The 27,977-nt window shown below is 34.8% G+C and overlaps 2 protein-coding genes across 7 annotated transcripts; one reads left to right on the top strand and one right to left on the bottom strand.

Annotated features, from left to right (window-relative positions):
* Window positions 1-1,216: 1,216 nt before the first annotated feature.
* On the top strand, window positions 1,217-27,235 carry LOC114260766 (protein SUPPRESSOR OF PHYA-105 1). Of its 6 annotated transcripts, XR_014362658.1 has the most exons (11): window positions 1,217-1,274; window positions 6,903-8,435; window positions 10,106-10,263; window positions 16,789-17,635; window positions 18,003-18,149; window positions 19,563-19,880; window positions 19,969-20,028; window positions 20,154-20,733; window positions 20,820-20,965; window positions 24,008-25,340; window positions 25,466-27,235. XR_014362658.1 is itself a non-coding variant. In XM_028200957.2 (8 exons), exons 2-8 carry the CDS (start codon window positions 6,984-6,986, stop codon window positions 20,343-20,345), a joined length of 3,174 nt encoding a protein of 1,057 aa, XP_028056758.2. In that variant the 5' UTR covers window positions 1,217-1,274; window positions 6,903-6,983; the 3' UTR covers window positions 20,346-21,217. The 6 variants fall into 6 exon arrangements, 2 of the variants coding, with proteins under 2 accessions (XP_028056758.2, XP_082773237.1); XR_014362657.1 differs by having other exon boundaries at window positions 20,154-20,965; XR_014362656.1 differs by having other exon boundaries at window positions 20,154-20,965; window positions 24,008-27,141.
* LOC114260767 (uncharacterized) lies at window positions 21,986-25,841 on the bottom strand. The gene is made up of 2 exons (XM_028200958.2): window positions 23,945-25,841; window positions 21,986-22,395 (listed from the first exon to the last, which is right to left on the bottom strand). Exons 1-2 carry the CDS (start codon window positions 25,839-25,841, stop codon window positions 22,250-22,252), a joined length of 2,043 nt encoding a protein of 680 aa, XP_028056759.2. The 3' UTR covers window positions 21,986-22,249.
* Window positions 27,236-27,977: the final 742 nt, after the last annotated feature.

Here is a 27,977-nt window from a genome sequence, read left to right as displayed (position 1 = left end):
GATTTTTTTTACAATATTTTTACTTTTAAGGTGTATTTATGTTAGGTGTGTGTAAAAAATAAAAAATTTGGATAAAATATTAAAAAAATTCAGTAAAAATAAAAAAATACGAAAAATAAGAAAGTAGAATTTTCTGAAAACAGTTTTTAGAAAAATGGAACCAAATGATTTTCTATCATACACAATATTTTATTTGTATATGTAAATATGTAACATTGTTCACTTTTCTAAGAAATGCCTTGATACAATGCAATTATCACCCTTTTTACCCCAAAACTAATTAGTAGAATAATTTTTTTTCTTTATATCAGTTAGTCAAAAATTACTACTAATTAATTTTTCTTAATTATCAAACTATTACTCCCTCCACCACAAAATATTAATTTTTTAAAATTTTTTATTATCTCAAAATATTAGTTTATTTTTAATAATTAATAACTAAAACAGTAACATGAATTTCTTATTTTGTCATGTTTTAAAATTTATTAACACAGAGGCTTTATTTGGGAAGTTGATTATTTGTTTTTTTTAATTATTTTAGCCTGACTAAAAAATTATGTTTGAGAAGTTGGTTGTTTTTTTTGTTTTTTTAATTGATTTGATGATTGTGAAAAGAAAAAAAAAAGTAAAATGATTATGAGTTAAATATGACATTTTGTCATCTTTCTAAAACACTAAAAAATATATATAATTATAATAATTGATATTTAATAAAAAAAATATGATTATCATAATTTTGAAAATTTAATATTTTTAAAATGTAATAATTGTATTATTAAAAAAATTGAATTGTTAAGAATGACTAATATTTTGGAATGAAAGTAGTAAAATATATACTATATCTATACCATTATAAAGTGAATAAGGCTTAAACCCATGACCATGAGTTTAAGTACGAGGATTCATACCACTTAAACTAAGTACACATTATAATATTAATTTTATTATTATTTTTTTTTATTTCTACTCATTTAAATTTCACACATCGTGTGCCACCCACTAGTGTGTGTATATATATATATATATAGAAGATAGACACCGAAAAAGACCTGGGTTTGAAGAGATTGGGAAGATATTTACGAGGATTCATACCACTTAAACTAAGTACACATTATAATATTAATTTTATTATTATTTTTTTTTATTTCTACTCATTTAAATTTCACACATCGTGTGCCACCCACTAGTGTGTATATATATATATATATATAGAAGATAGACACCGAAAAAGACCTGGGTTTGAAGAGATTGCGAAGATATTTTCCGCCCTTCCGGTAAGACTCTGTGTGTGTCTCTCTCTCTACATTGTAGTTTTGGGGTTCTAGGGTGTGATTTCAAATACTTCGCTACTTTTATTGTTTGAACACGTTCAAATCCAACAGTGATTCCAATAATGGTTACATATGGATTCAATTATTGTTTCAAACTGGATTCGATTTTTGATTGAATGCTTATTGTGCTCGAAAGTTGTCATTATTTATGGTTTTAGATTGTGTTTTTTTAGTTATGCAAGTAATTGTTATTTCAAAGCTCGGTTTTTTTTTCTCTCTCTAAGAATTATCTGCATATGCTTGTCTATGAACTGAGTTTCGTCCTGAATTTCAAATTTGAAGTGTTGGTACAGATTTTTAATTGAAAATGCAGTGTATATTTCAATAATTGTCTCTATTTCTCTTGATTTTGTGATCCAGGGATGTGATAATAAAAAGGGTATGAATTTATTTATGTGCTCCAATCAGTTGGAGAATACTTACAAATTATATAAGTAAAACCGTTGTGGCCTCTTTGAGGTTGAAAGTCTCACACTAATTTTCTGATTTTTTCTAAATTTTATAATTTCTAAAGTATACTTAGCACCTTACAATTAGCCTAAAATCTAATTTAATTAAATTAAAATAATATTTAAATTCTCCAAATGAATTTCATTAATATAACAATAGTTATGGAATTACAATCGCTTATCTCCAATAATAGAGTCAATAATTATGGTATTAATTACATAAAATTAATTATTTTGGTGTTGTACCTTTACCATTCTTTCCTAAAACAAAAATATTGTTATGATTATGCCATATTTCTTGCAAATAATAATTATTTTATAATAGGAAATTTTTTAATTTTCTCCTCATTTCTCTCTCTCCAACCTATTATCTTCTTCACACGAAAACCCTAGCCGCCATACATCTTTTTCCACGCTATTCCCAACCTCCTCACCCTATTAAGGTCAAGTTCATGCAGCTCATTATTTTTAATCTCTTCTTTGAAGACTATTAAAGGTTAGTTTATGTGTGCATTCTTTAGACAGTATCTTACATCATTTCTCTCTTTATTCTGTCTTACCTTTCTTTATTTTATTTTTGACTTCCAACCATTTTTTGTATTTTATTGTTTTTCATATTCTTACATCCAAGAAGTTTCAAACTTAATTGGTAGGGATTAATGTGTTTTATAATTTTTGTGGGTAGTTTTTATTTAGTTGTCTTTTAGACAACTAATAATTTTTAAATACAAACGATATTATTAAATCAATCATAGATTATATACAGAATGACAAATGTCAATATTACATTATTAAGCATTTTTTTTTGAACTTTTTAGTTCCCGTGCATAACTTTGGTGCTAAATTGACATTTTAATGATGAAAGTTTTAGAATTTTCAAGGTTTCATCCTTAAATTTTTAATTTTTGTTATTTTCATAAATTACTTGGTATTGCATTAAGAACACATCCCCAGCATGCTTCTGAGGCATATGTTTCTAAAATTAATTTATCACCTATTTTGGGAAGATAAACATCTGGTAACGTTTTAACATTTTCTTTGATTTGTTTAATTAAAGCAACATCTTCTTTTGTCCATTCAAAAATAACATTTTTTCTTAAAATATTTATAATAAAATAATATTTGCTAACTTAGCATATTAATTATAATTATTAAAAAATAGTGATTATTTTCTACTACCCTTTCCCAAAACAAAAATGTTGCCATAATTATACCATCTTTGCAAATAATAATTATCCCATAATAGAAAAAAATAATTTTTCTTCTTATTCTCTGTCCCACCCATTCTCTCTCTTACCCAAAATTCGAAAATAAATATACAGCCACCATAAATATAGAACCTCAAAAAGAGGTTTTACAAAAGAACATATTTTAATACAATTATATTTTATTTTTTGATTTTTTAATGCTATTGTATTTCTCTACGTAGTTGCAAGTGAATGGATTAATGCAAAATAATATTTTATCTAAGAAAGTGCTTTAAAGTATTAATCTAAATCTTTTAAAAAAAATTCTTAAAATTATATAATTAAAAATAACATATATGTTATATGTGACATAATTATTGGCTCATCTGACCCATACCTCATTTGAAATTTTGAAAACTTTTAAATAGAAAGTCCAAAATAGAATTTTATTTTTATTTAAGTTACATCTCATTTGAAATTTTAAAATCTTTAAATACAAAGTTCAAAATAAAATTTTAGTTATCAAATTTGAAATTTTGAAAAATCAAAAATTTTATTGTCACTCACAAAATTGTCAAAGGATAAAAAATAATGAGTAATACTACGTACCACCCTTATCAATCCAAAAATTATTCAGAATTTTTATCTTGTAGTTCAAATTTATTCTACACATGGACTTTATACTATACGAATTAATCTCCACCACGCAGTCATCCACCCAGAATTTTCTGGATGGATTAATATGGGTCCATAGCTTTTCTCAAAAAGAATTGATGATTTGTTATAGATTGGGTGAATTGACAGAAGACAGGCTATCATTACGAAATCTTAAGAACGAAATTATTTATATTTTATTGTATGGTAATTTTTGTGTTTACCTTATATTTTGATTTTTATATTTATCAATTATGTTATAACACATGTTTTTGTTATTTAGGGGTTGTTTGGGATATCCTAAATAAGTGTACTTTTTGTCTTTTTGAACTAAAAAATTGAGGAAGAAAATATAGATGTTTGGATTAATTTTTTGACTTTTTATGGAAAAATGTGTAATAAAAAATTGTAAAAATTGGTTTGTAAGAGAAAATTAGAATTGGGAGTTGTGCAGTTGTAATTGTTGACTTTTGGTGAATAGTTTTAACTTTTTAACTTTTTGAGTAATTTTTTGACTTTTTGGCTTATTCTGGACTTGTCAAACTTGGCCTTAATATTTAGGGTGCACCATTAATAATAAGACTGCCAAAAAAATAATAAATAAATAAAAATTTAAGTGTAGTTGTCACAACAATAGCTAAGTTTATTTGATTGTAAACAATTTTATCATAACTATAAATATATCTTTTATTTCTAAAATAAATTTGTAGTTTATCATGTAAAACCATGCATAGCATAGGTATTATGCTAGTATCAAGATAATTATATTAGACTTAAGAACTAGACCATAATATAGAAGAAATAAACAACTAAATAAAAACCCTTTAATAGGGAGTAAATAATCGAGGTACTTACGTGTAGGTCTTAATAAGTGGATTTATTGTTTAATAGGTCCTATAGGAAACATTTGTCATAAAAAAAGTCACTATTTGTAAGTTTTAGCGACAATTTATAAAAATCATGACAAAAAAAAGTCACCAATTATCAATTTTTAGCGATATATATAAAAAATTATCACAAAAAAATTACTTTTAGAGACAATTTTACCAAGACTTATTTTCAATAGGACTTGATAGGAATTAAGTCAAACTATTAGAACCTATTGGTAGTTTATCCTAAATAATCAATCTTTGTCTATGGCAAGGATTGATCCCCTAACCTCTTAGTTGAAAGTAATGACAAAAAAGTTTTTATACAGCTGATCTTAGTTGATTGGGACGCAAAGGTTTAGTTTGATTTACATGGAAAGTATCTAACAAAGATATAAATAAATTTTGTTTAATTGTTTAATTATTTAATTATGTAAATAGAGTAGTGCTTTTTGGCCTGATTAGGCAGAATACTTCAAACTGAGTGACATGGCAGCCCATGTCAGACATCCAAAGCTGGTTTACCTGCCGGCTTTTGTAAAGGTTCATTTTTATGCATGTGTCTTAGCAGTTGATCTAGAGCAAGGTTCTAAAACGTGGTTGCGGTCGTCATGACGATGGCGGTGGCGCAGTTGCAGTTGCGGGGTGTAAAGGCTGTAGCGTAACGGTTGCGGTAACCGGAATTGTGAATTTTTTTATTTTTTGCACAATTTGAAAAAAACATATTGATACGCATATTTTTTTTTCATGATCATATTTATTGGGTTTAAAATAAATATTGATCAATTTTTGTAAATTTTTAAGTACGATTCAATATATTTCATATTTTTAAATCACTATAAACCGAGTTTTTTACATTTTATTTTAATAATTAATGACTTTATATTATGCAAAAAATCAATTACTAACTATTATATATAAGATAAATAATGACAAAAGTAAGAGAATAAATAAGAGCTTAAATATATATATATATATATATTTTAACCAAGCCAAATAAACAATGACCACACTTATTATTATTATTATTATTATTATTATTTTCAAATAATATATAGATAAATACACAAATAAAATGGTTGAGTAGTAGCAGCTGAATAGAATAGCATAGGTCTTACAGCTTCAACAAATCAATAACATATTTTTTATCTTCCCTCTTCTTTCTATCTCTCTTCTCCTATTTTCAGCTTTTTTTTTTTTGTGTTTTTTTGAAAGAAACATTTCGGAACCGTTACGTAATAGTGCGTAACAGGCTCTTACGGCACCGTTACGGCAGCCGCTACGGCCAACACACCTGTGAATCTCAATCACATTGCAAAAGCGGCCGTAACGGGTGGCGGTAACCACCACAACCGTTACGTAATGGCATTACGTAACAGTTGCGGCCGCTTTTTAAAACCTCGGTCTAGAGAGTGGGCATTTATAACATTTTCCATGTAAATTAATACTTTTGACATGGTCCGACACTTGATACTTGGTTATGGTTATGGTTATGGTTATGGTTATGGCATAGGTACGTGTCCGATATGTCTAGTTGGGCGTTCACCAAAACTATGTATAAGACTCTCATTTTATGCATAAAAAACTATGTCAGTTTGTAAACAACACTTAACTGGGGTTGTAAAACAAACCCAAACTGCTCATGTTTGGGTTGTTAAAAACTTGTTTGAGATCGGTTTGAAACATCAGCAAGTCAAGTTTGAGCACATTTTGAAGTTTGTTAATTTTTTGAGCTTTACTCAATATGCTAATCAACACTTTCAGATTACATAAAACAAACCTAGCTAATGGAGCTCAACTTGTGTTTGGCTTGATTAAATTTTGTTTGAGATTGACTCAAAAGATAAATAAATCAAGCTTGAGCACATTTCTTAATCTCGCCAATATTTATAACCCATAATCTGACTTGGCTTGGCTCATTTACAACCCTATTTTACCCTAAATAAATGAAAGATGTATTCAAGAACTATGAAACTTAGCCATGTGCTATTCTCATTAGGCATCGGAATTAAATAATTTTGACAATTACATACATAATCACAACTAGCACCTGTAACATGGGACATTGATATTTGTGTTGTAATCACAAATTATACCTCCATCTCTTTCTCTGATGGGGGTGCATGCTCAACTATGCTTTGTAGATTTCTAGTTCTAATTGAAAATTATTTAACATGTGTGTATACTTTTGGTACCTCTCTCTCTCTCTCTCTCTCTCTCTCTCACACACACACACACACACACAATCTCACTCACTCACTTCTGGGCAGGAAAGATTTTAAAACTCGGATTTATCACTATCATGTGTGTCAATATTCATTTGGTTTTCTGAAATCAGCATATTATTATTTTTGTGAACTTCTAGCATCTCTCTTTCTTTGTGGCTCATTCTTTCTATATATTTTCTTCTAGATCTTCACCACAACTAATGCTTGCACTATTGATGGTATGGATGCTGTGGAATACGGTATAAATTTGATTAAATGAGTTAGCATGGATGCTGTGGAACGTGCTGAGGAGAAAATGGCTACAAATGAGGTACCGGCAAATGCAGAACTCAAGAAAAAAGATTGTGTTCGTGACCTTCCCATGAAACCTGAAAGCCGCAATATGTTAGGATCATCTGCATTGTATGTATCTGCGGGCAGCAACTGGCCTGATAGATCACCCCATCCATGTACCGATCTACTAGGGGGCTATAGTTCAAACAGATGTGTAACTTCTTCGGTTGAGACTGAATCACCATCTACAAACCCTTATTCTATGAATGATGCAGGGCTTGTGGTTGAAGAATTAACTTTGAGCAATTATCAAAACCCAAATTTAGCTTCAACCAGCCACTTAAACATTAGGGAAGGGATACGTTCTACACAGAGCCAATGGCAACACTTGTTTCAGTTGACAGGCGGGCATAGCAATAGAAACGCATATGATAAGTTTGGGTCCAATGAAAAAGATACGATGTTGTTGAGTGCCAGGGAAGATCTGCGGAGAATGCATTTTGCCATTAAGGATCTAAAATCGTCAAGTAAGCAAAAGAATTTATTTCCAAGGGAAATATCTGTACATTTAACAGATGATTATGGAAAGATCATTCCAAGCAATATGATACCTCTTGGGGGTAACCGATCAAAGATTTTGTCTACGTCTAGCTTTTCTCAGCTTTTTATTAAGAAAGCTTTGAAGGGTAAGGGGGTTATATCCAGAAGGATTGAGGATCCTACTGAATCTAATATTGCAGCTGGGGGCCAAAATAATGAAAAACAGGTTTCTGTAACCACCATAGCTTCTAATGCAATCTTGAATTCAAGTGCCAAAAATGACAATTCCTCTCAGCACAATATTGATGGGATCAGCTTGAGAGAGTGGCTAAAGCTTGGGTGCCATGAGATTAACAAAGTTGAAAGGTTGCTTTTATTTAGGAAGATTGTGCAATTAGTGGATTCCGCACACTCTCAAGGAATTGTCTTGCTAGACCTACGTCCTTCCTATTTTATTCTGTTGCCATCATCAAGGGTTAACTACGTTGGTTCATCAAGACTGGTTCATCAAAGAGAATGCAGCGATATGTATCAGAATATCAATAGAAAAAGGCCATTAGAGCAAGAATTGCATACTTACAGTAATTTAGGTGTGAAGCTGCAAAAGCTTGGCATGCACATGAGACCTCTGGGACATCAAACTGAGTTCACCTCTAGACGTGGCATTATCCGTGAAGCTGTGAATAACATTGATACTAATGCTAGTGATCAACAAGATTTGGGGTATACTGACCATGGGTCTCAAAACATTTCTAGCTACCAGAGTACATGTGCTCCATCACAAAAATTATCAAATTTTACATATGTTCAAGTGGAAGAGAAGTGGTATGCTAGTCCAGAGGAGCTTGAAGGGAGAGGCATGTTGGCATCAAATGTCTACAGTCTTGGGGTTTTTCTATTTGAGGTGGGGAGACTGTGAACTGCTAAGTGGTTATTTGGCATTGAAAATCTTTTGTATGCTTAATTGTTCAACAATTATCCAATATGATCTTAATTCATGCAGCTTCTTTTTGGATGTGTTTTACATCGTATATGAAATGTCATTTATTAAAACAAATGAAATTTCAGACATGATGTAATACTGGATGCTATAACATGTGACATTTGTACAATTAAGTGATATTGTAGAATTAGAATTTTTTGATTCGTATTACTAAAGAATTTAATGGTAGAACATGTGACATGTCTGTACGATTGCATAATATTGTAGAATTAGAATTCTTGGATTTGTATTAATGAAGAATTAAATGATAGGAGGTTAGGAATCTTTGTCATTTGCAACTATTTTGGGTGACTATATTTCTAGGTACAACTGAATGAATCAATATAAATTTGAGATCCTCATCTTTTAAGCTTTAACAAATTCAGGTGCTCCATGGCATGTAAAGGAGTTTGTGATTTACAGAATTTCTTGGAGCTTATCTAACTTGAGATTTGAGAGGACATAGGTTTTCACATCTTGCTACAGTGGTAAGAAATCCTCCTTTAGGTGCTTGGAAAAATGGGTAGAGTAAGTGGCAGAGTTTGAGACATTAATGATTAAACTGATGTTACCTGAAAACGCTAATATCCTAGTAGTGATTTACATTTTGGAACGCACATTCCGAAACACTGTATACTTTAGTTCCTAAACAGAGAATTTAGCAATCCAAAGCGATCCCAAAAAATTTCCTTTGTTTTTTTAGAAGTTTCCTATTTCCTATAGGAGGAAAAAAAATTCAAATATAATAAACTAAAATCTAGAAAGAATGGAGTTTTTGCATGACCAAATGTATAACAAATGGGCCATGATGCTTCTAAAATTGTGTTTTTACTTGATTAATAGATGACTATATTTTAGTGGATGTCTAAACTGTTAAAATATAATTACTATCATATTTAATGGTCTCCTAAATTTTAGTGTGTAATCTATACAACCCTACCCCTATGGGGCTGGCAAGGAGAGCGGCATTGCTATAGGTTCGTTCGTACCGCATTTTAAAGGATGTGGCGTATCATGTTTCCATTCCCATTCCTGTTCCTCGGAACAATCCACGTTCCAGGTAACATAGGATTAAACCCATGCCATTTCCCTTGTAGTTGTTGTGGCATTGATATTCATTGAACAAGAAAATGCTAGATGTTTCTTGAGAAGTAACCTGGTGGTGTCTATTTTGAAACTTGAGTCAAAATTTGATGGTTTGATTGATTGATTATATCAATCTCCTTGAGGCAGCTTCCTTTGGTTGGCTAGCTACCTGAGCCCGCGAAGTAGATTTGGCCACATATGCAATTGCTACTTGAGATATATTCGCCCTTACAGATTTGCATCTCCTCCAACTTATTTTGCCTAATTACTTCAACTTAAGTATTTACTTGGAATAGAGAAAGGAAAGTGTATCTGAAGGATTTGCCACCACATATGGATGGGCCTCAACTTTTGAATTATGTTGCTTCTTATTAATGTGGATTAGTTTTGTAAATTTATTTATTTTATGTAATCTTATTATTCATTTCCGTAATAATCTTATATTTCACAGTGGGAGCAATTTAATAAGTTTGTACTTATCCACTAATGCAAGTTGTTTCTATCAGTTGCTCTGCTGCTTTGAATCATCGGAGGTGCATTTTGCAGCAATGTTGGATTTGCGTCATCGGATTCTTCCTCCTCGTTTTCTTTCAGAAAATCCCAAGGAAACTGCCTTTTGTCTTTTGTTTCTTCATCCTGACCCTTCATCTCGTCCAACAACAAGGTACTTCTTTGACGGCAATTTACCATCTACTGTTATATAATCACTTTTAAAATCATAAATTTTTTGTAAATCTAAGAATGTGCACCTTGAACGAGTGAAATGCCAAGGCACTAGTACTATTCTAATTGTCAATTTTTAGTGACGTATGTAAAAAAATCATCACAAAAAAAAATTTTAGCGACGATTTTATTAGGACTAACTTTCAATAGGACTTAATGGGAATTAACTATTAGAACTTATTGGTAGTTACCCTTAATATTAAAGAAGTGAACTTGTGAATATTTATGGTTTTCATAATTTTTTTGGTAACAGCCTATAATTTTTAAGGGTACGGTCAAGATACATTCGTTACGTACCACTACTCCTGAAGAACCACCCTCCTCTGATGGAGCCCCTTGCCTCCTTGAGGTTTCCACTGCTGTGAATAAACGCATAGCCTCAGTCTCATGGCCTTCAAAAGATACACTGAACAAACGACTTACCTTGCTGATCCTACTGAGCACCCACTCTAAAACAGTGTCTTCCGAAGGAGCCTCCATCCCATTCAAATCAACCTGATGCTCGACCTTATTAGTTGCATCATCTTGATGCTTTTTCAATAAAACTCATTATTTATCAATATATATATATATATATATAATTAGGGGGATTTGGTGATAGACCCCTCACTGTCTACTTTGTTTTTCAAAAGGACAAGAATTATATAGGTACTTTCAAAACCTCCTGTAGAAATTTAATGTATAAAGAGAAATAGAGAATTGTATTATTGATTGATTTATATTGATATCGATTACAATGATTCATGATTCCTATATATAGAAGAGGGTGAGTGTGTAGTAGGTAAGGAGTAGGTGAAGTGGAGGTGGTAGTGGTGTAGTGGGTTAGGTTTAGTGGAGTAGGTGAGGTGGTAGTGGTGTAGTGGGTTAGGTTTAGTGGAGTAGGTTTAAGTGGGTGAAGTAGGTGGAGAGTAGGTGGATTTTAACAGCCCCCCGCAAACTCAAGGGGGATAGGAACTAACCAACTTGAGTTTGGAGAGAGTAACAAAACAAGAAAATACATAAAAATAAAAGAGGATAAGAGACACTGTATGGTCGTGTCAGACCATTGGTGAAGACACTGGATGGTGGTGTCATAACGTTGTAGAGGACACTGTATGGGGGTGTCATAACCATGTAGAGGACACTGTATGGTGGTGTCATAACGGTGTAGAGGACACTGGATGGCGGTGTCAGACCGATGTAGAAGACAGTTTATGGGGTCATGTCGGACCGTTGTAGAAGACAGTTTACGGGGTCATGTCGGATCGTTGTAGCAGACAATGTTGTGACAGTTGTGGTGACAGTTTACGGAGTCTTGCTGGACCCTTGTAGAAACTAACCGGAATCAATGTCGGGACAGTTTACAGAGCCTTGTCGGACCCATGAAGGAGCTAACCGGAATCAATGTCGGGACAGTTTACAGAGTCTTGTCGGACCAATGAAGGAGCTAACCGGAATCAATGTCGGGACAGTTTACAGAGTCTTGTCGGACCCTTAAAAAGTCGCACCCTCAAAAGGTGTGCCCAATCTGTCAAAAGGCGTGCCATCAAAAAGGCGTGCCCAATCCATCAAAAGGCGTGCCATCAAAAGGCGCGCCCACTTCATCAAAAGACGTGCCCGACAGAAAGCGTCGAGCCATCAAAAGGGGCGCCTGACACGCGGCGATGCACGTGATTGACAGAGCGCGTGTCGGCCTCGTCGTCTCTGTCTTTATAAACCAAAGCGAAGTCCGAGGCTTGGAAGCATAACAAACCAGTTGAAACCTCTTCGTTCTCTGTAACATTCTGTAACCAACCCTTCTCTGAAACACTCAGCAACCCAAAAACATGGCTTCTTCTTCCCGTTCAGCTACCCAGAACATAGCCTCTTCTTCCCGTGGTCTGCTCACTCTCTTTCCCGACCTCAACGAGTCAACAAGAGAGATAACTGGTGCGGTGGCCTGTGAACCTCAACCAAACACCTCTGGTTTTGCTCCGTTGAACTTTCCGATGCGGTCGGTGGAGCAAAAAATGGCAGGGCAAACGGATATTGAAGCTAATCAGTATACATTGAAGTCCTGTGTTGAAACTATGACTGCGGTCACAAACTTGTCGCACCGGCTGCAGAGTAGGACAAATGAGGTGCAGCAGTTAAACGCCCAACTGGCTCTGCTCCAACGCATGTATAAGGATGCGCGAGCAGAGATAAGTGTGCTAAAGGCGAAAAATAAGGAGCTGAAGCGGAAGGCCACCGTTATGTTCCGATTTGGAGGTCCACCATATGTTGTAGTGGAGGAGCAGGGTGGAGTGATCGTGCCCAGTGGAGTGGGAAACACGGAGGCAACACCGTCAAGGGCCGCCTAGGACGGAGGCAAGAAGAAAAGACCGGCGGAATAGGCGAAAAAGTGAGGTCGGTGGGTGGCCGTCTGCAGAAAAGAAAACAAATCTTGTGGTGTTGTGGTTTGTGTTGTTGTGGTTGTTTTTTTTTTTTTTTTTTTTTTTGTTAAAATTGTGATCGGGGTTGATCCCTGAGATGAATAAAAGATGGTTTGGTGTGCAAAGCTATATGGTATGAATGGAATTTGAAAAAGATTAAAAAATAATGTGAAAGAAAAATAAAGAAAGAAATAATAAAAATATATTTGAAATCAAAATGAAAGATGGGGGAAATAAGGAAAGTGGTTTGGAGAAAATAAATAAAAATAATGGATTTTGAAATCAAACGGAGGAGAGAGAGGGGACAAGCCCATGTGAGAGAAAGAGGGGAAAAATGATAGCCGATGCACCCAAAAATAATCTAGCTGCTATCCACAGGCGCTTAGGGGAAGGAAATGGTAGCAAGAGACGGCCAACACCATATATGGCTATAGCAAAGAAATGGAGTATCAAGCTCAATGGGCTAGGATTTAGACCAGAGAGTAAAGCCACTGGTCCTGTTGAACACACACCTCCAAGGCTCAAATAATCAAAACATGCTTCACGCATTTCCTTCCTTGCTTGATCAGGAGATGCACAAAACACCTTATACAGGGCTCCAGTCATTCCTCCACCAGTTAAAGGATGACGCATGTTGAAAGCATCACCTATTAATAGTGCTCCAGGGGTAGGGTAAGGAGCAGCTGGCATACTTCTATTGGGCATTATTCTAATACTTCCCTTATCAATTGCAGCTATAAATGAATCATGCAGCTCAGGTGGAACCTGGGGAGCCACCAGAGGGAAGCAAAGCCGAAGGCTGCTGCAAAGCCGAAGGCTGTAAAAGCGAAAAAGGAAAAGAAGGCTCCGGCTAAGACAAAAGCTGCTGCGCCAAAAGCTAAAGCCGCTGTGAAGCCCAAGCCAGCGGCAAAGGCCAAGCCAGCTGCGAAGCCAAAAGCTGCTGTGAAACCGAAGGCTGCCGTGAAGCTGAAAGCTGCAGTGAAGCTCAAGGCTGTGGCGAAGCCCAAACCAAAGCCGAAGGCGAAGGATCCTAACAAGAGGCAAATGAGCATGGAGGAGAAGCATAGATTGAGTGTTGGGTTGCAGAGTTTGCCCCAGGAAAAGATGCCACAGTTAGTGCAGATTATGAAGAAGAGGAATTCACATTGGCCTCAAGAGAGAGGATTTAGGCAGTGATGGGAAGGTATGTGTAGAAAATAAGCGGAATAGGTTGAGGTCCGGCGGGCGGCCAAGGCGAGGTTGCCGCCCGCCGGTGAAACGAAAAATACTAAGTGCTTAACCTTGCTCTGATACCATGTAGAAATTTAATGTATAAAGAGAAATAGAGAATTGTATTATTGATTGATTTATATTGATATCGATTACAATGATTCATGATTCCTATATATAGAAGAGGGTGAGTGTGTAGTAGGTAAGGAGTAGGTGAAGTGGAGGTGGTAGTGGTGTAGTGGGTTAGGTTTAGTGGAGTAGGTGAGGTGGTAGTGGTGTAGTGGGTTAGGTTTAGTGGAGTAGGTTTAAGTGGGTGAAGTAGGTGGAGAGTAGGTGGATTTTAACACCTCCTAATATTTTAAAATTTGTTTATTTTACTATATTACCCTCATATCTATTAGTTCTCCTATTAAGTCATCCTTACAGTGTATTTCAGAGTAAAATTTTATTTGGAATCATAGTAAACTTTACTCTAATTTAGAATAAAATTTTATTCTGAATCAGAGTAAAGTTTAAAGTAAAATTTTATATCGTTAAGCAAATCAACATGTTTTTAACCAAAGTAAAATTTTAGAGTAAAATTTACTATGATTCAAAGTAAAATTTATATCGTTAAGCAAATCAACATGTTTTTAACCAAAGTAAAATTTCAGAGTAAAATTTTACTTTTAATCATAGTAAATTTTACTTTGATTCAGAGTAAACTTTTACTCTGAAAGTACAATTTTACTATGATCTAAGGAGAGTATCCACTTTGAATCACACTAAGTGTCATGTATTAATAACCTTGCGTGTTTGGTTGTTGAGAAAAACACAGAAACATAACAAGGAAACCAAATATAGTCTTTTCCTCACTGTTGCTTTGATGTTTAAATGATCAATTTCTCAGCTTTTCCCTCATTCTCTTGGGAACCAAACAGAAAATAACATCAAAATCAACAATCAACAAATACAGACAACACTTTGAAACATGTATATATATATTCACATGCAACCGATACACATGTAGATAGAGGAATATATATACACACGTATATATGTAGTATAGAATCAGATCTCCAAATCTCCTTCTCAAAACTTTATAAACATCAATGAAATAAGATTTAAGATTGGAATTTCAACAATCAGAAAAATAGAAGACCTTGATAAAATATGTCTTCCGGATTTTCTCATCAGAAGAGAGAGATCGGCGATGGCAAGATCTGCGAACTGAGATCGCTAACACACATACATACACACATATGTATCTATAGATCCAAATTTCTGTTGTGCGCTTCGTGATCCGATCAAAAACCTCCGATTAGTCGTCAGAAATGGAAGAGGAGGAGGAGGCGTGATGCAGGATTTGGCTTCGGCTATGGCGAAGGAGGAGATCATGGATCTCAGCGACGGCAGAGGAGAATTTCGGTGAAGATGGTGAGAGAGATGAGGGACATGGAGAGGTTGTGGAGGGCCGAGGGGGAAGGGGCGGTGGCTGCGGCGGATGAGAAGAGAGAGGTGGAGGTGAAGGAAGAGAGAGAAAGTAATGTCGAAGGAGATGGTGGAAAGATTTAGTTGAGGGTATAATAGTCTGATAAAATATTTAAATACTAAATTTTGCCCTTTATACAAGACTTTATAATTATGAAGGGGTTTTGAAAGTATAATTTTTTTTCTTAGTCCTTTTAACAATAAAAGGAAGGTAAGAGGGGTTTATAGTCAAATTTCCCTATATAATTATAGATAATAATTTTTTACATTGCATTATACATAAGATCAAATAATGGTGAGTTGTCATTCTTTAGAAACTAGGTATTAGTTTAAGAGCTAGTAACATTCTCTTTACGTTTCCTTCAATAGGTCCTATAAAATTTCTTATTAAGAATATGTCTGAACTTTATATATTGTCCTTGAGCTTTACTCTTTTCACACATAAATGTTACATGTAATAGTATTATACACGGCCCTATTTGTTTTAAGTGATAGAGGATGGGATTGGATTAGCAGTGAGGTGGAAAATCATGTTTGTTTGGAAATGGTCATTGCCCTGTTTGTTTTTATTTTCTTGTTTCATTGTTGAAATCCGATTTTAGTTTCATTATACATTTGTCCTCAATTTCTAAGTAGTATGGGTATGGGACATGTGTATGACACATGGATACTTCAATTTGATGAATTTTGAAAATAGGATACTACAATCTCACTATTTTCTTATTTTTTAAGAAGCAAGCAAAGTATTAAAAAACTAATATTGTATTTATTGTAGCAATTATACTCTAGTGATATGCAATAATGCAAAAATTATTACAAAAAGTATCCAATATTTCTCAAAATTAAAGAAAATTAATTTCAAGTATCAATTATGTTTAAAAAGGATCAGGTATGTATCCATGAGTATTTGATGTGGATACGATATGGATACAACTTCGTTGCAGAAGTATCTGTGCTTCATGGGTCCTGTGTAATAGTGAGTTTATATTCTATAAATTCAGAAGTATGAGATTCCTTTTTTCTGGACACAATGGCATACAAATATGCTAGAGAGAGAGAGAGAGAGAGAGAGAGGGGTCCCATGTGAAAGATTTTACAAGTGAGGATCCCTCAAACAAAAGTTGTAGAATGAAGACAAACAAATGAGTTAAGAGTTACGAGTTATCTCTATTGTTACCATGTCGGTGGTTAATCTTTGGCATGGATAATTTTCTAATCAAAGAATGATTCCTTGCTTGGTTCTTACTTGACTTGCCTTCTGTTTTGCTGCTGCTTGAGCAAAATCTTCAATTTCATTGATGGGAAGTCAAAGCAAGATTCTGTATCTATATTACTTCATTGTTATACTTTATTGTTCAATGTGGCATATTCAGATGTCTATTTGTTTATAACAGGGAAATCCTGCAGTCTGAATTAATATGTGGGTCTGAAGAATTGCATTCTAGAGGTGACTTGTCACCATGTTTTTACAATGATGATGATAGCGAATCAGAGCTACTTTTCCATTTTCTACTTTCATTGAAGGAAGAAAAGCAAAAGAATGCCTCCAAGTTAGCACAAGATATAGGGTGCTTGGAAGCAGACATAAAGGAGATTGAGAAAAGGCACATAACAAGTACATTGTCCTATTTGATGGACAAGGACTTACCTGATGCAAGAAAACAGGGGCCACTTGAAGATCATACACATTCAGATGTTCTTCCTAGATCGTTCTCCATGTCAAATATGGTTGAAGCAAAATTGATGAGAAATGTTAGTCAGCTAGAAGATGCTTACTTCTCTGTGAGATCCCAAACCCAATCCAAAGAAAATGCTGCCACTGAACGCCTAGATAAGGATTTGCTAAGGAATCGAGAGAGGTGGTCCAGATTTCAGATTGAGAATGAGGCGAATAGCATGGAAGGAAAACCTGTTGGTCATCTCGAAGCTTTTTACGAAGGTCTGTGCAAATTTGCTCGCTATAGTGAGTTTGAGGTGCGTGGAACATTACGAAATGGTGATCTTCTTAACTCTGCAAATGTGATTTGCTCTTTGAGTTTTGACCGTGATGAGGATTACATTGCTGCTGCTGGAGTGTCCAAGAAAATTAAAGTTTTTGAGTTTGGTGCACTTTTGAATGACTCTGATGATATACATTATCCTGTTGTTGAGATGACAAACAAATCCAAGCTCAGCTGTGTTTGCTGGAACAACTACATCAGGAACTATTTGGCTTCATCTGACTATGACGGTGTGGTTCAGGTGCGTAATCCTGGCATTTTGAGGAGTGTTTCTGGAAATAGGAGTCTTTCTGTCAGTTCGTAATCACCAATTTCAATTTGTTCTTGCAACTCTAGTAGTCAAAGCTTGAGATTATAAATCTTTTCCAAAAATTGTTACTGTGTCCTTGTCTCCTTGAATGTCCTGATATTTAGAGAACTAATTGTTTTCTTGTGGTATAGTTGTGAAGCTTATGAACTTCCTGTTTTCTGTCCATTATGAGAATTTAAATCCTCAGACTGCTTTTGTTTGGACCTTTAGTTTTGTTATTATTTCACATTATCCATTTAGTTATCATGGTCACTGTTGTTTCTAATTGTAACCTTCCCTGATACATGGTGGATTCCAGATGTGGGATGCAAGTACTGGTCAAGGATTTGCTCAGTACAAAGAACACCAAAAGAGGACCTGGTCTGTCGACTTTTCCCAAGTGCATCCAAAGAAGTTTGCCAGTGGAAGTGATGATTGTTCTGTGAAACTGTGGAGCATTAATGAGGTTTGCTCTCTCTTCTACAATTCATTTACTGCTTTAACATCCAAAGAATTTGGTACTTTCACATTTTGGAGATAGAGCTGTGGAAGCTTTATTCTTCTTTTCTCTTTCTCATGGTTTTATATTGAGAAATGCTTATAAAAAGCCCAATAGAGTATAAGATGGTATTTCCTTTTGTTTGCATTTACATTTTACACATAACAAGCATACATATAACATATATGCACACACTTGCGTGCGCATACGCATACACAAAGCATACTCATATGCTTTCCTATTTTAAGGTTCTATTTGTAATCACATGTTGATAAACTAATTGAAGAAATATTTCCTTGGTCATTAATCAATTGTTTTTGTGATATACGTTTTGCATCTCTTTAAATAGTCATGTTGGGCTATAATCATGAGATTATCTTTCTTATAACTCTTTAAATAGTTGAAGGATTGCAAATTCAGGAAATAAAGGGTAAACTATTAATAAGTCATAATAGTTGGACTTCAATTCCCACCAAGTCCTATTGAAAATAAATCCTAATAAAATCGTCGCTAAAAATAATTTTTGTAATGCTTTTTTGCATGTCGCTAAAAATTGACAATTAGTGACTTTTTTGTCATGGTTTTTATAAATTATTGCTAAAAATTACAATTAGAATTAAGTGTAAACTACCAATAGGTCCTAATAGTTAGATTTAATTCCCATCAAGTCCTGTTGAAAATAAATCTTAGTAAAATTGTCGCTAAAAATAATGTGACAAATTTTTATATATGTCGCTAAAATTAACAATTAGCGACTTTTTTTGTCATGATTTTTATAAATTATAGCTGAAACTTACAATTAATGACTTTTTTTATGATAAATTTTTCTCATAGGACCTATTAGACAATAAATCCACTTATTATGACCTACACGTAAGTACCCCTAAAATTAAAGACAGTTTTTATGACAAAATTTTCAAACTGTCGCTGAAAGTTGAAAATTAGTGACTTTTTTTGTGACGATTTTTTTAAACTGTCGCTAAAACTTATAATTATTTACATTTTTTGTGACAATTTTCAAACTGTCGCTAAAAATTAACAATTAGTGACGTTTTTTAATATTATTTGATGAAAAATGTCATTAATTTTCACAGGATCTATTGAACAATAAGTCCACCTAATAGGACCTACACGTAGTCCCTCGGAAGTAATTTGCTAAAAAATATATAACTATGTATGTCCTGACAAGGAACTGCTGAGAATAGGTACCAATGTACCGTAGCCATATCAAGTTTTCCCATCTGATCATGACTGACGCATTGTCTTTCTTTCTTTTAAACTTGTCCTATTGCTTATAGCTCAGTATGTTTCTAAGATAAAAATTTGATCATTTTCTATTATAAGGGTGGAAAAAAAACAATCTGGTGGTTGTTTGTACAGGAAACTTCTGTCAACACGATCTGGAACCCTGCCAATGTCTGCTGTGTTCAGTTCTCTGGTTACTCCTCTCATCTGTTGGCTTTTGGATCTGCTGATTACAAGACCTACTGCTATGATCTTCGACATACTAGAATCCCTTGGTGCACATTACCCGGCCATGGTAAGGCTGTTAGCTATGTGAAATTTTTAGATTCAGAAACACTTGTTTCTGCATCCACAGATAACACCCTAAAGCTTTGGGACCTCAAGAAAACCAGCTCAGAAGGGTCATCCTCAGGTGCTTGCACCTTAACCTTTCGTGGTCATGCCAATGAGAAGGTTGGATTTTCTATTCCATATCTTAGGAGCTTTTTGACCATATGGTGACTTGTCTGTAGCCCTTATTTTTTGTCTTATGTTTTATTAGAACTTCGTGGGTTTATCTGTATTCGATGGATATATATCGTGTGGTTCTGAAACTAATGAGGTACGGTTGCCTTTTCTCGATGTAACTTTAATTCTGATAGAAAATCATGACATTGCTGTTGTGTTTATTTTCTAGAACTATGATGATTTTCTAAGTTCTCACTTCATTTAGTTGTCCTCTCTCAGGTTTATACTTATTATAGATCTCTGCCTATGCCTATTGCTTCACACAAATTTGGGTCTGTTGATCCCATGTCTGGACATGAGGTCAGTGATGATAGTGGGCAGTTTGTTTCAAGTGTTTGTTGGAGGGGAAAATCAAACATGGTTGTTGCTGCCAACTCGAGTGGAAGTATGAAGTTGTTGCGGATGGTGTGAGAAGAAGTTTGTTCTATCTTATTGTATGAATATGAATCAAAGTCAGTCCCCCCCAGAAGTTTCTTTGCAGCTTGCTTCTTTGAGTGCAACTGAGCCATCATGGATCCCTCTCACTTGACTTATATGATCTTTTGCTTTTTGTGCTTATCCAGAACCGCAAAAGCAAAGAAATTGATGAACCTAACTAATTTCTATACTTGCAAGTCAGAAATATGTGGTTTCTTGGTAATTTGTAGCTGCAAATACATCTGAATGCTCTGCAATGCACCATTTATGAACTATTGAGTGCAACCCCGTAACTAGAGAAATGCATATATGACTGGAGTAAGCCCTGGGCTTTGAGCTGTCCTGCCTATAAGAACTTGAGGTTTCCTCTTCAAGAATCATGGTACTCTGCACATAATATTTCTGTCTGACATGGTCAGTTCTTTTTTCAAAATGTTGATTGCAAAGGTTGTCTGACGTTGTGACCAGAAATTTGTCAGCAGTGCATTGTTCTGATAACTAGCTAACCTGCTAATGAGCTGATATTGGAAGAGGCAAGGATGTCCTTGGAACTCAACATTTTAAGCACCAGCTAGTTGTGTGATTGCTTCTGAATACACATCTATGTGGCTGAGGTACACATACTTCAATTTTTTTGAGGGAGATGCCCCTTTTATCTTGTGGGTTGTTCATATTACCCTTACAAATTTGTGGGTTATATCAATACAAGCATTTTATTGGTTTCTGTCTAGCTTGGGCTTTGTCCCCCATGTGCCCGAAAAAAAATATTCAAGCATTAAACTATAGTTTGGTGGCATTGTTCAGACAAAAATACTTTGGAATGACTTTATCTATCAATAATATAATGGAAAAATGAATTTACATTAGTGTTAATTCTTTTATTTACTTAGATAGGAACTTTTGCTGAAATTTATTCCTTGCATATATTTGGTTGTCTGGCTGCAATATCAGGGTATCAAAATGATTTTTAAGTGTGAGAATTGAGCACTCAATTGTCAAATATAGGATGTCTCTTGCATCTGGTCAAATGAATTAAGCTCCTCCTTTTTGCTTCTCAATTCGATATCATTTCTGTGGAATAAAATTTTTGCAAGCTAGTCAGGTGTTAGTTGCAGACGAAGTGAGTTAGAAATTCTTTCACTTAGTACTTACTTATTGTACTACAATCTTTAATCAATCAAAGCTTATTCAATTTCAACTTTTGAGTTTCTGCAAACTGCTGTTAGTTACCTTCACAATGATTGGAAAAATTTATTGTTTTCCATCAAGATTTCTGGGTGCTTCTAGTTTTGTGCTCAACAGGGATATGACATATAAATTTGGTTGTGCTTGTATTTAATTACATATTTATTTTTTAGAAAACCAAAAAAAAAATGTTCAATTAAAGAAGAAACATTAGATTTAAATTTACAGATGAACTTGTGTAGGAAATTGTATTACTTATAGATTTATGTGTTAAAATAGAATGCTCCAATTAGAGACTAATGGTTAGTGGATCCAGAAACTTGTAGAATATCATCCCTTGCTGTTATCAATGAGACACTGGTAGAAAGAAAGACTTTGTGAAAGATGCTCCAATACATCTTAGTTAGGTAGCAAACTGTTAGAGACTAGTGGTTAGTGGATCCAGAAACTTGTAGAATATCATCCCTTGCTGTTATCAAACAGACACTGGCAGAAAGAAAGACATTGTGAAACTTGTTCATATCTTACAGACTGTAGTAATTCAACGCAAATAACTTGGCTACAATTCTGGTAAATAGCCAGTCAAAGTAAGCTGATGAACTCCTATTCTAAATCAGAAACTCACAAATAGGTTCTGTTTGGGCTGTGCGGGGAAGGTGAATATGATCTGGTAATCCATATCTAGTGGAGGTAATGACTAGTATAATTAGGGCCTATGAAAGCTCAGAATCCGACACATGACCAGATATTCTTCGTGGTTTTGGACTCATGACCATTAGCTGGCTTTCAGAACTCATCCTTATAGCACGTCCACGAGGAGACATTTGTGGAGGCCTTAATGACCATCCTTTTGGTGTCCCTGTAAAATAAAAAACCACAAGATAATGTTAATATATATAGAGGATGAGAAAAGTGAACCTTTTGGTTTATTCTTTTTCACCCTTTGTTTCAGAGTGCCATTATGATCCTAGTGTGATGATGTTGTCAAAAGGGACAAAAAAAAAAGTGGAAAACAGATTTTCTTGGTTTGATTATCATTATTACTTCGATATTTGAATGGTGTATATGTTAACGATAAAAACAATTAAAATCTTTAAGAGATCTTTTTTTAGCGATATTACATGGACTTAGGTACAGATATCAGGTATGGATGCATATCTAGAGTTTGGACTCATAAAACCTCAAATTTAAGAGTATGCAGACTTAGCAAAAAGGGTTATTTTTTTATATATTTAATTTGTCATGTGAGATAAAATGCTATCATATATAACCTATAGTGTCAAAAAGGTATTTTACTCATTTAATAGCAATTATACAACAATATATATATATATATATATATAATGATAGTGTTAAAAACAAATATATAAGAAATGTTTGATGGAAAGTGTCGGACACATCTCACACCCTTGTCCGAGTGCCACGTTATAGGTATTTCATTTATTTTGAAGAGTTCATGTAACATAGTTTCTTATTATAGTCTACTCTATTGACAACGAGTCTTATCCAAATATCGGAGTCAGTTTCATGAATCATGTCTTACCGTTCTGCTCTAAATAGGGCCATAGAAAAAGATACTATACTGACTTTCAGTTACCTAGGCATTGAGTGCAGAGTTTCTCATTCTAAAAATTTACAGGGACAATAAAGATGTTGACATAGGAAGAATGTTGACTTGTCAGTTTAAAAATGTAAACATGCAACAATTTAGATTTGACCATGAATTTGTCTTTTATTTGTCTCTTTATGTTTTACAAAATGAATATATATGAACTGTGCTTGAATTTAGTATCCATTACTATACTAATATTGTACCTTATGAAGTCATGGTAATCAGAACTTATATTTATTCAGTATGATATGCAAGGAATTGGTGTTGCAATGATCTTAATAATTACTTTTGACCTGCTGTGGCATAATAGTTAAGAAACACTTCCTATAATTATATTTGGGAAGTACATACATACCTATTGTGACTTTCCCCCATTTTCTTTCTTTGAAAAACATTTTATATGCAATCACAAGTCATGAACGGAACTACTAGAAATTATTCTTCTATAAGCTGCTCAAGAACAGTTCATATATAATGATGTTATATATTTATTTGTTGTCTTAATGAGTGCATGTTTGGTCTGAATATTTGAATGCATGCTCCCTTTGTTACTAGTCTCCAGTTTTCTCATATAAGAATTGAGAAATTATGGACTCTGTGGAAAATTTTGTATTCTGAAGATGAAGAATTCAAATTGTGAGCTTAATTGTTGTAATCATGGTGAATTTTTTTAAGCATCTCATTAGTTCTGTGAAGTTTTGCTTCCTCATTGATCCTTAGAAAATTAGCTGACATATGTCTCTAAAAATTTTCGGAGAGAAAGAGAAGCATACTTAATAATAGAACCCGAGACTACCTGGCTGTTTGTTGGCTTTCACATCTGGAGATTTCTTCAATGATGGCAGTTTCTTGATCGTAGTTTCAGGAGAGGCAGAATACTTCTTTTCACTTGCTAATGGGAATGGATCATCCGCAGTCACATTTTCATCTCCACAAGTCGAGGCTCCATCACTCCCCGATTCATAGTAATCTTTATTACTCGTGTTTGTTTTCTGTTTCTCCAGGACTCTATAAGCAAACATCTGAAATGGGACTTGTGATACGGGTAATGGGTCTGAACTCCACCAAAATGGAAAGTTCTTCAAAATCCCTGCCTCGATTTCACTGTAATCTACCAGCGGCATTGGTGGATCCAGTTGGTTGTGATCAGGGTTCATCACTAAGAACCGTTTGATGTATCGGAGAATCCTACAGATGGATGAGAAACTGGGTCGTTGATTTGGGTCTGTATGCCAACATTTTTTTGTCAAGCTTGTTATATATTTAGGTGAAGGGAATGGAAATAGCGGCCTTTCTCCCATTCTAATGTTTCGGCTCATTTTATCTCCTTGAAGATGACCATCCTCGAAAGGGATTTTCCCAGTCAAAAGCTCAAAGCAGATCATCCCAAAGCTGTATACATCAGACTTTTCCGTGTATCTTGAGTTTTCGATTCTTCCAGACTGTTCTTGCTCTGCTAAAATCTCTGGAGCGTGCCATATGAAAGAGAGCGTCCCATTCTGATTCGAAGATGTCTTTTCCATGACGTTAATGGAGGATGACAGGCCGAATCTAGAAACTTTCGCGTGCAAATACCCTTCTGAGGAAATGTTTCTTGGTCTTACGAGGATGTTCGAAGGCTTTAAATCTCCGTGATAGATTTGCTTAGAGTGGAGATATTCCATTCCTCTCGCAATCTGAAGCATGAGATCAACCGCAACAAGAAGAGAAAATGGAATTCGCTTCCTCGGGCCACAATTCTCCTTCATATAGCTTAAGAGATCTCGACTCATGAGTTCCATTACAAGAAAACATTCTCTCTTTTCCTCATCAGTGAACGCACAAAGGCTGTGCATTATATTTGGGTGAGAGAGAGAGAGTTCTTTGGAAATCTCAGGAATTATTTGTTCAATATCCGCAAAGAAGTGTCTCAAAGCAAGGCTCTCGCCTAGCCATTGAATCTCCTTGTATTGGCTTCCACTCCCTAACCGCCTCCTCACCTGGTAGTCCTTCGACCCCACCAAGATCGAACACGGCAAGAGTTGACCATTCATTGGCTCAGACTCATCTAAGTTCTTGAAAAGTAGATCCATGAGTCGTTTCTCTTGCTTCATCGATCCCAAATTCCTCTTCTGCCGGATTTTGTTGAGAAGAAACCATCTATCTTCTTCCCAAACAGTGGCTAACCGATTGCAAAAATCTTGAGAAACCAGGTATTGCTTCCCGAATTTCCACTGGAAAAGTTTTGGGTCTCTGCAGTCCCTCTGATACTTCATTGTGTATATAATTTTTTTCTTTTGTATCTCATCTTGGTCCCACCCGGACACTTCTCCGGCAGATTCAATTGCTTCGATGACAATTGGAATGCAACAGAGCAAGTTGTGGATGTGAAATTCAACGCAGTCCGTGTCTTTATAGAGAATGATGGCTTTAGTGCACCAGTCTTTGATTTCCAAGCTCTGCCGGATATATAGCTCGCCTTCTTTAAAAACCCTATGGAGCTCTCTCAATGGCTGTTCTAGAACTTTCCATTTCGTTTGTTTCTCTTCGAATTTCAGATTCTGCCTTATCTCTTCCGCAATGGTTTCGTGAGCAGAACTAAACATGTCAAGCAAAAGGCTGCATTGCCGCTGATTGATCTGAATATCATCCTGGAATACCATTAGGGTTTTCAAGCTTCCCAGTACCTCCCCAATCTGACGGAATTGCTCCATCCCCTAGATTGGAAGTCGAGAAATCTGAACATGGGAGTTGCAGGTAATTCAATTTACTAAACAAGGACGAGAATTTACATACTCTTGTTGAATTTTGATACGATTATAGGATAGGAAAAGAGAAATGATAATTGCTGACATTACTTACCTGGAATGACGGTGGAAAGAGTATGGAGATGGCAGACCAGTAGTTTCCAAACTGGGTTCTTTGAAAACGGAGGCAGACCAGAGAATTTTTTGTTGAAATATTTGATTTGATTTGATTTGATTTCTACCGGGTAATCGTCAACCCAATAGAAAATCAACAATGTTGGATTTACTTGTCTTGAAACCCTCTGGGAAACCAGAAATCAGAAACAATGAAGATGACCTCTAGCAAATTCCTGTCGGACCAGAGAAATCTTTGTTGAAATGCTGATTGATTTTCACCAAATTCAGCAATGTTGGATTTAGTTGTTGCCTCGAATCCCCCGGAAAACAGGAAATCAGAAACAATGAACATGAACCACTAGCGAATTCCTGTTGGACCAGAGAAATCTTTGTTGAAATGATGATTCGATTTTCACCAAATTCAGCAATGTTGGATTTAGTTGCCTTAAATCCTCCGGAAAACAGGAAATCAGAAACGATTAAGTTGAACCCGCAAGCGAATTCTTGTCGAACCAGAGAAATCTTTGTTGAAATGCTGATTCGATTTCCACCAAATTCAGCAATGTTGGATTTAGTTGTTGCCTTGAACCCTCCAAAAAACAGGAAATCAGAAACAATGAAAGATAAACTGCAAGCTAATTCTTGTGGGATCAGATAGAAATCTGTCTTTGTTGAAATACTGATTTGATTTCCATGGCATAATCGGAACTCAATAGAATTTCAGCAATGTTGGATTTATTTTCCTGGAAACCTCCGGAAAACAAGAAATCAGAACTGCAAGCGAATTCTTGCCGGATTAGAGAACAGTCCGGCAATTTCAAGGTGATGAAATCAGATTGAATTGATCCCAGGAGAGTGAAAATTTGGCCGCTTGGTTGATTATTGTATTATTCAAGAATCAGAAGGAAAGAAACAAAGAAAGTATTTTTGAGGTCTTGATGAGAAGTGTTAGGGAAAGTGATCTTCCTGATAACCAAACACTTGGCAGGCCTTTTCGGTTTTGGGAGTTATTGGCCGATTGTAATGTAAGAGATTGCCGTGAGTTTCTCAAAATATGTGTTTTGGCTTTGAATTTTTTTTATTTTAGGATTTTGATTTGATTTGATTGCTGGGAAAGTGATGGCTTGGAGATTATCGACAGCTTTGGCCCTATGTTTTTGCTCCGTAATAATTCACTTAGATGCTGTACCTTGCAAATCTTGTTTGTACTTTGCCAATTAATGATTTCATTTAAGTTCTGAAAATTTTAAAATCTAAAAAAAGCCTATTATAGGGCGTGTGTAATGCATTGTATTTTATGAACGAGACTAGTCTGTTGGTCAAAAATTCTTGACACCTTGCATCTTAGGAGATGGGGGGAGATTAGGGGTTTCATTCTCCTTGTGTGGGTTCTTTATTCATGTGTGGGTTTTTTAGTTTGAGATTTTGTGTGTTAAATTTTCTTTCATAGTTGAATACTAATTTTTTAACGATATCAAGCCCCGTTTGAAAACTTGCTATTTTAGTAATTTTTTAATTTTTTTTGTTAAAATAGGAGGGGTAAAAAATTAGTAGGTTTGGAATGACTTTTAAATTTTTTATGAAAAGATGTGCAAAAAATAAAGAGAAAATGAAATCTTTGTTGGAAAAAATGATTTTTGGGGACTTTAATTTAATATTAAAGTGTGGTGACTTTAATTAAAGATTAAAGTGAGTCCCAACCATCTATTGTATTGGGTCTAAGTGGGTCTAGATAATTTGCATTGACATCTTTACACCACAGATAGAATGGCCAAAAATCATTGAGATTTGAATGAGAAATTACCTCATGAAATTAGCTTCATGGAAAAAAGGTAATGAAGTTTGTAACTCCTGCATTAATGGAGTTTGTAACTCCTACATTAATGGGGTTTGTAACTCCTGCCTTTATTGCAGAGGTTAATGGTGCATTATGAACAGCCATAAAGGCTGGAGGCTCTTCCTCTCTCCCCTATACATGTATAAATT

The sequence above is a fragment of the Camellia sinensis genome, chromosome 2 (assembly GCF_055761805.1).
Source record: "Camellia sinensis isolate YWXY chromosome 2, ASM5576180v1, whole genome shotgun sequence".
Classification (NCBI taxonomy): domain Eukaryota; kingdom Viridiplantae; phylum Streptophyta; class Magnoliopsida; order Ericales; family Theaceae; genus Camellia; species Camellia sinensis.
This window is presented reverse-complemented; position numbering and strand designations above follow the sequence as displayed.

What these genes read in the sequence shown, in the direction of transcription:
- LOC114260766 (XM_028200957.2), top strand. Translation starts at nt 6,984, where the DNA reads ATGGATGCTGTGGAACGTGCTGAGGAGAAAATGGCTACAAATGAGGTA. An exon ending in AACTGTGGAGCATTAATGAG is followed by an intron (nt 18,150 to 19,562) that starts GTTTGCTCTCTC and finishes TTGTTTGTACAG; the next exon opens with GAAACTTCTGTCAACACGAT. An exon ending in GTGGTCATGCCAATGAGAAG is followed by an intron (nt 19,881 to 19,968) that starts GTTGGATTTTCT and finishes ATGTTTTATTAG; the next exon opens with AACTTCGTGGGTTTATCTGT.
- LOC114260767 (XM_028200958.2), bottom strand. Translation starts at nt 25,841, where the DNA reads ATGGAGCAATTCCGTCAGATTGGGGAGGTACTGGGAAGCTTGAAAACC. An exon ending in GAAAGCCAACAAACAGCCAG is followed by an intron (nt 22,396 to 23,944) that starts GTAGTCTCGGGT and finishes TTTATTTTACAG; the next exon opens with GGACACCAAAAGGATGGTCA.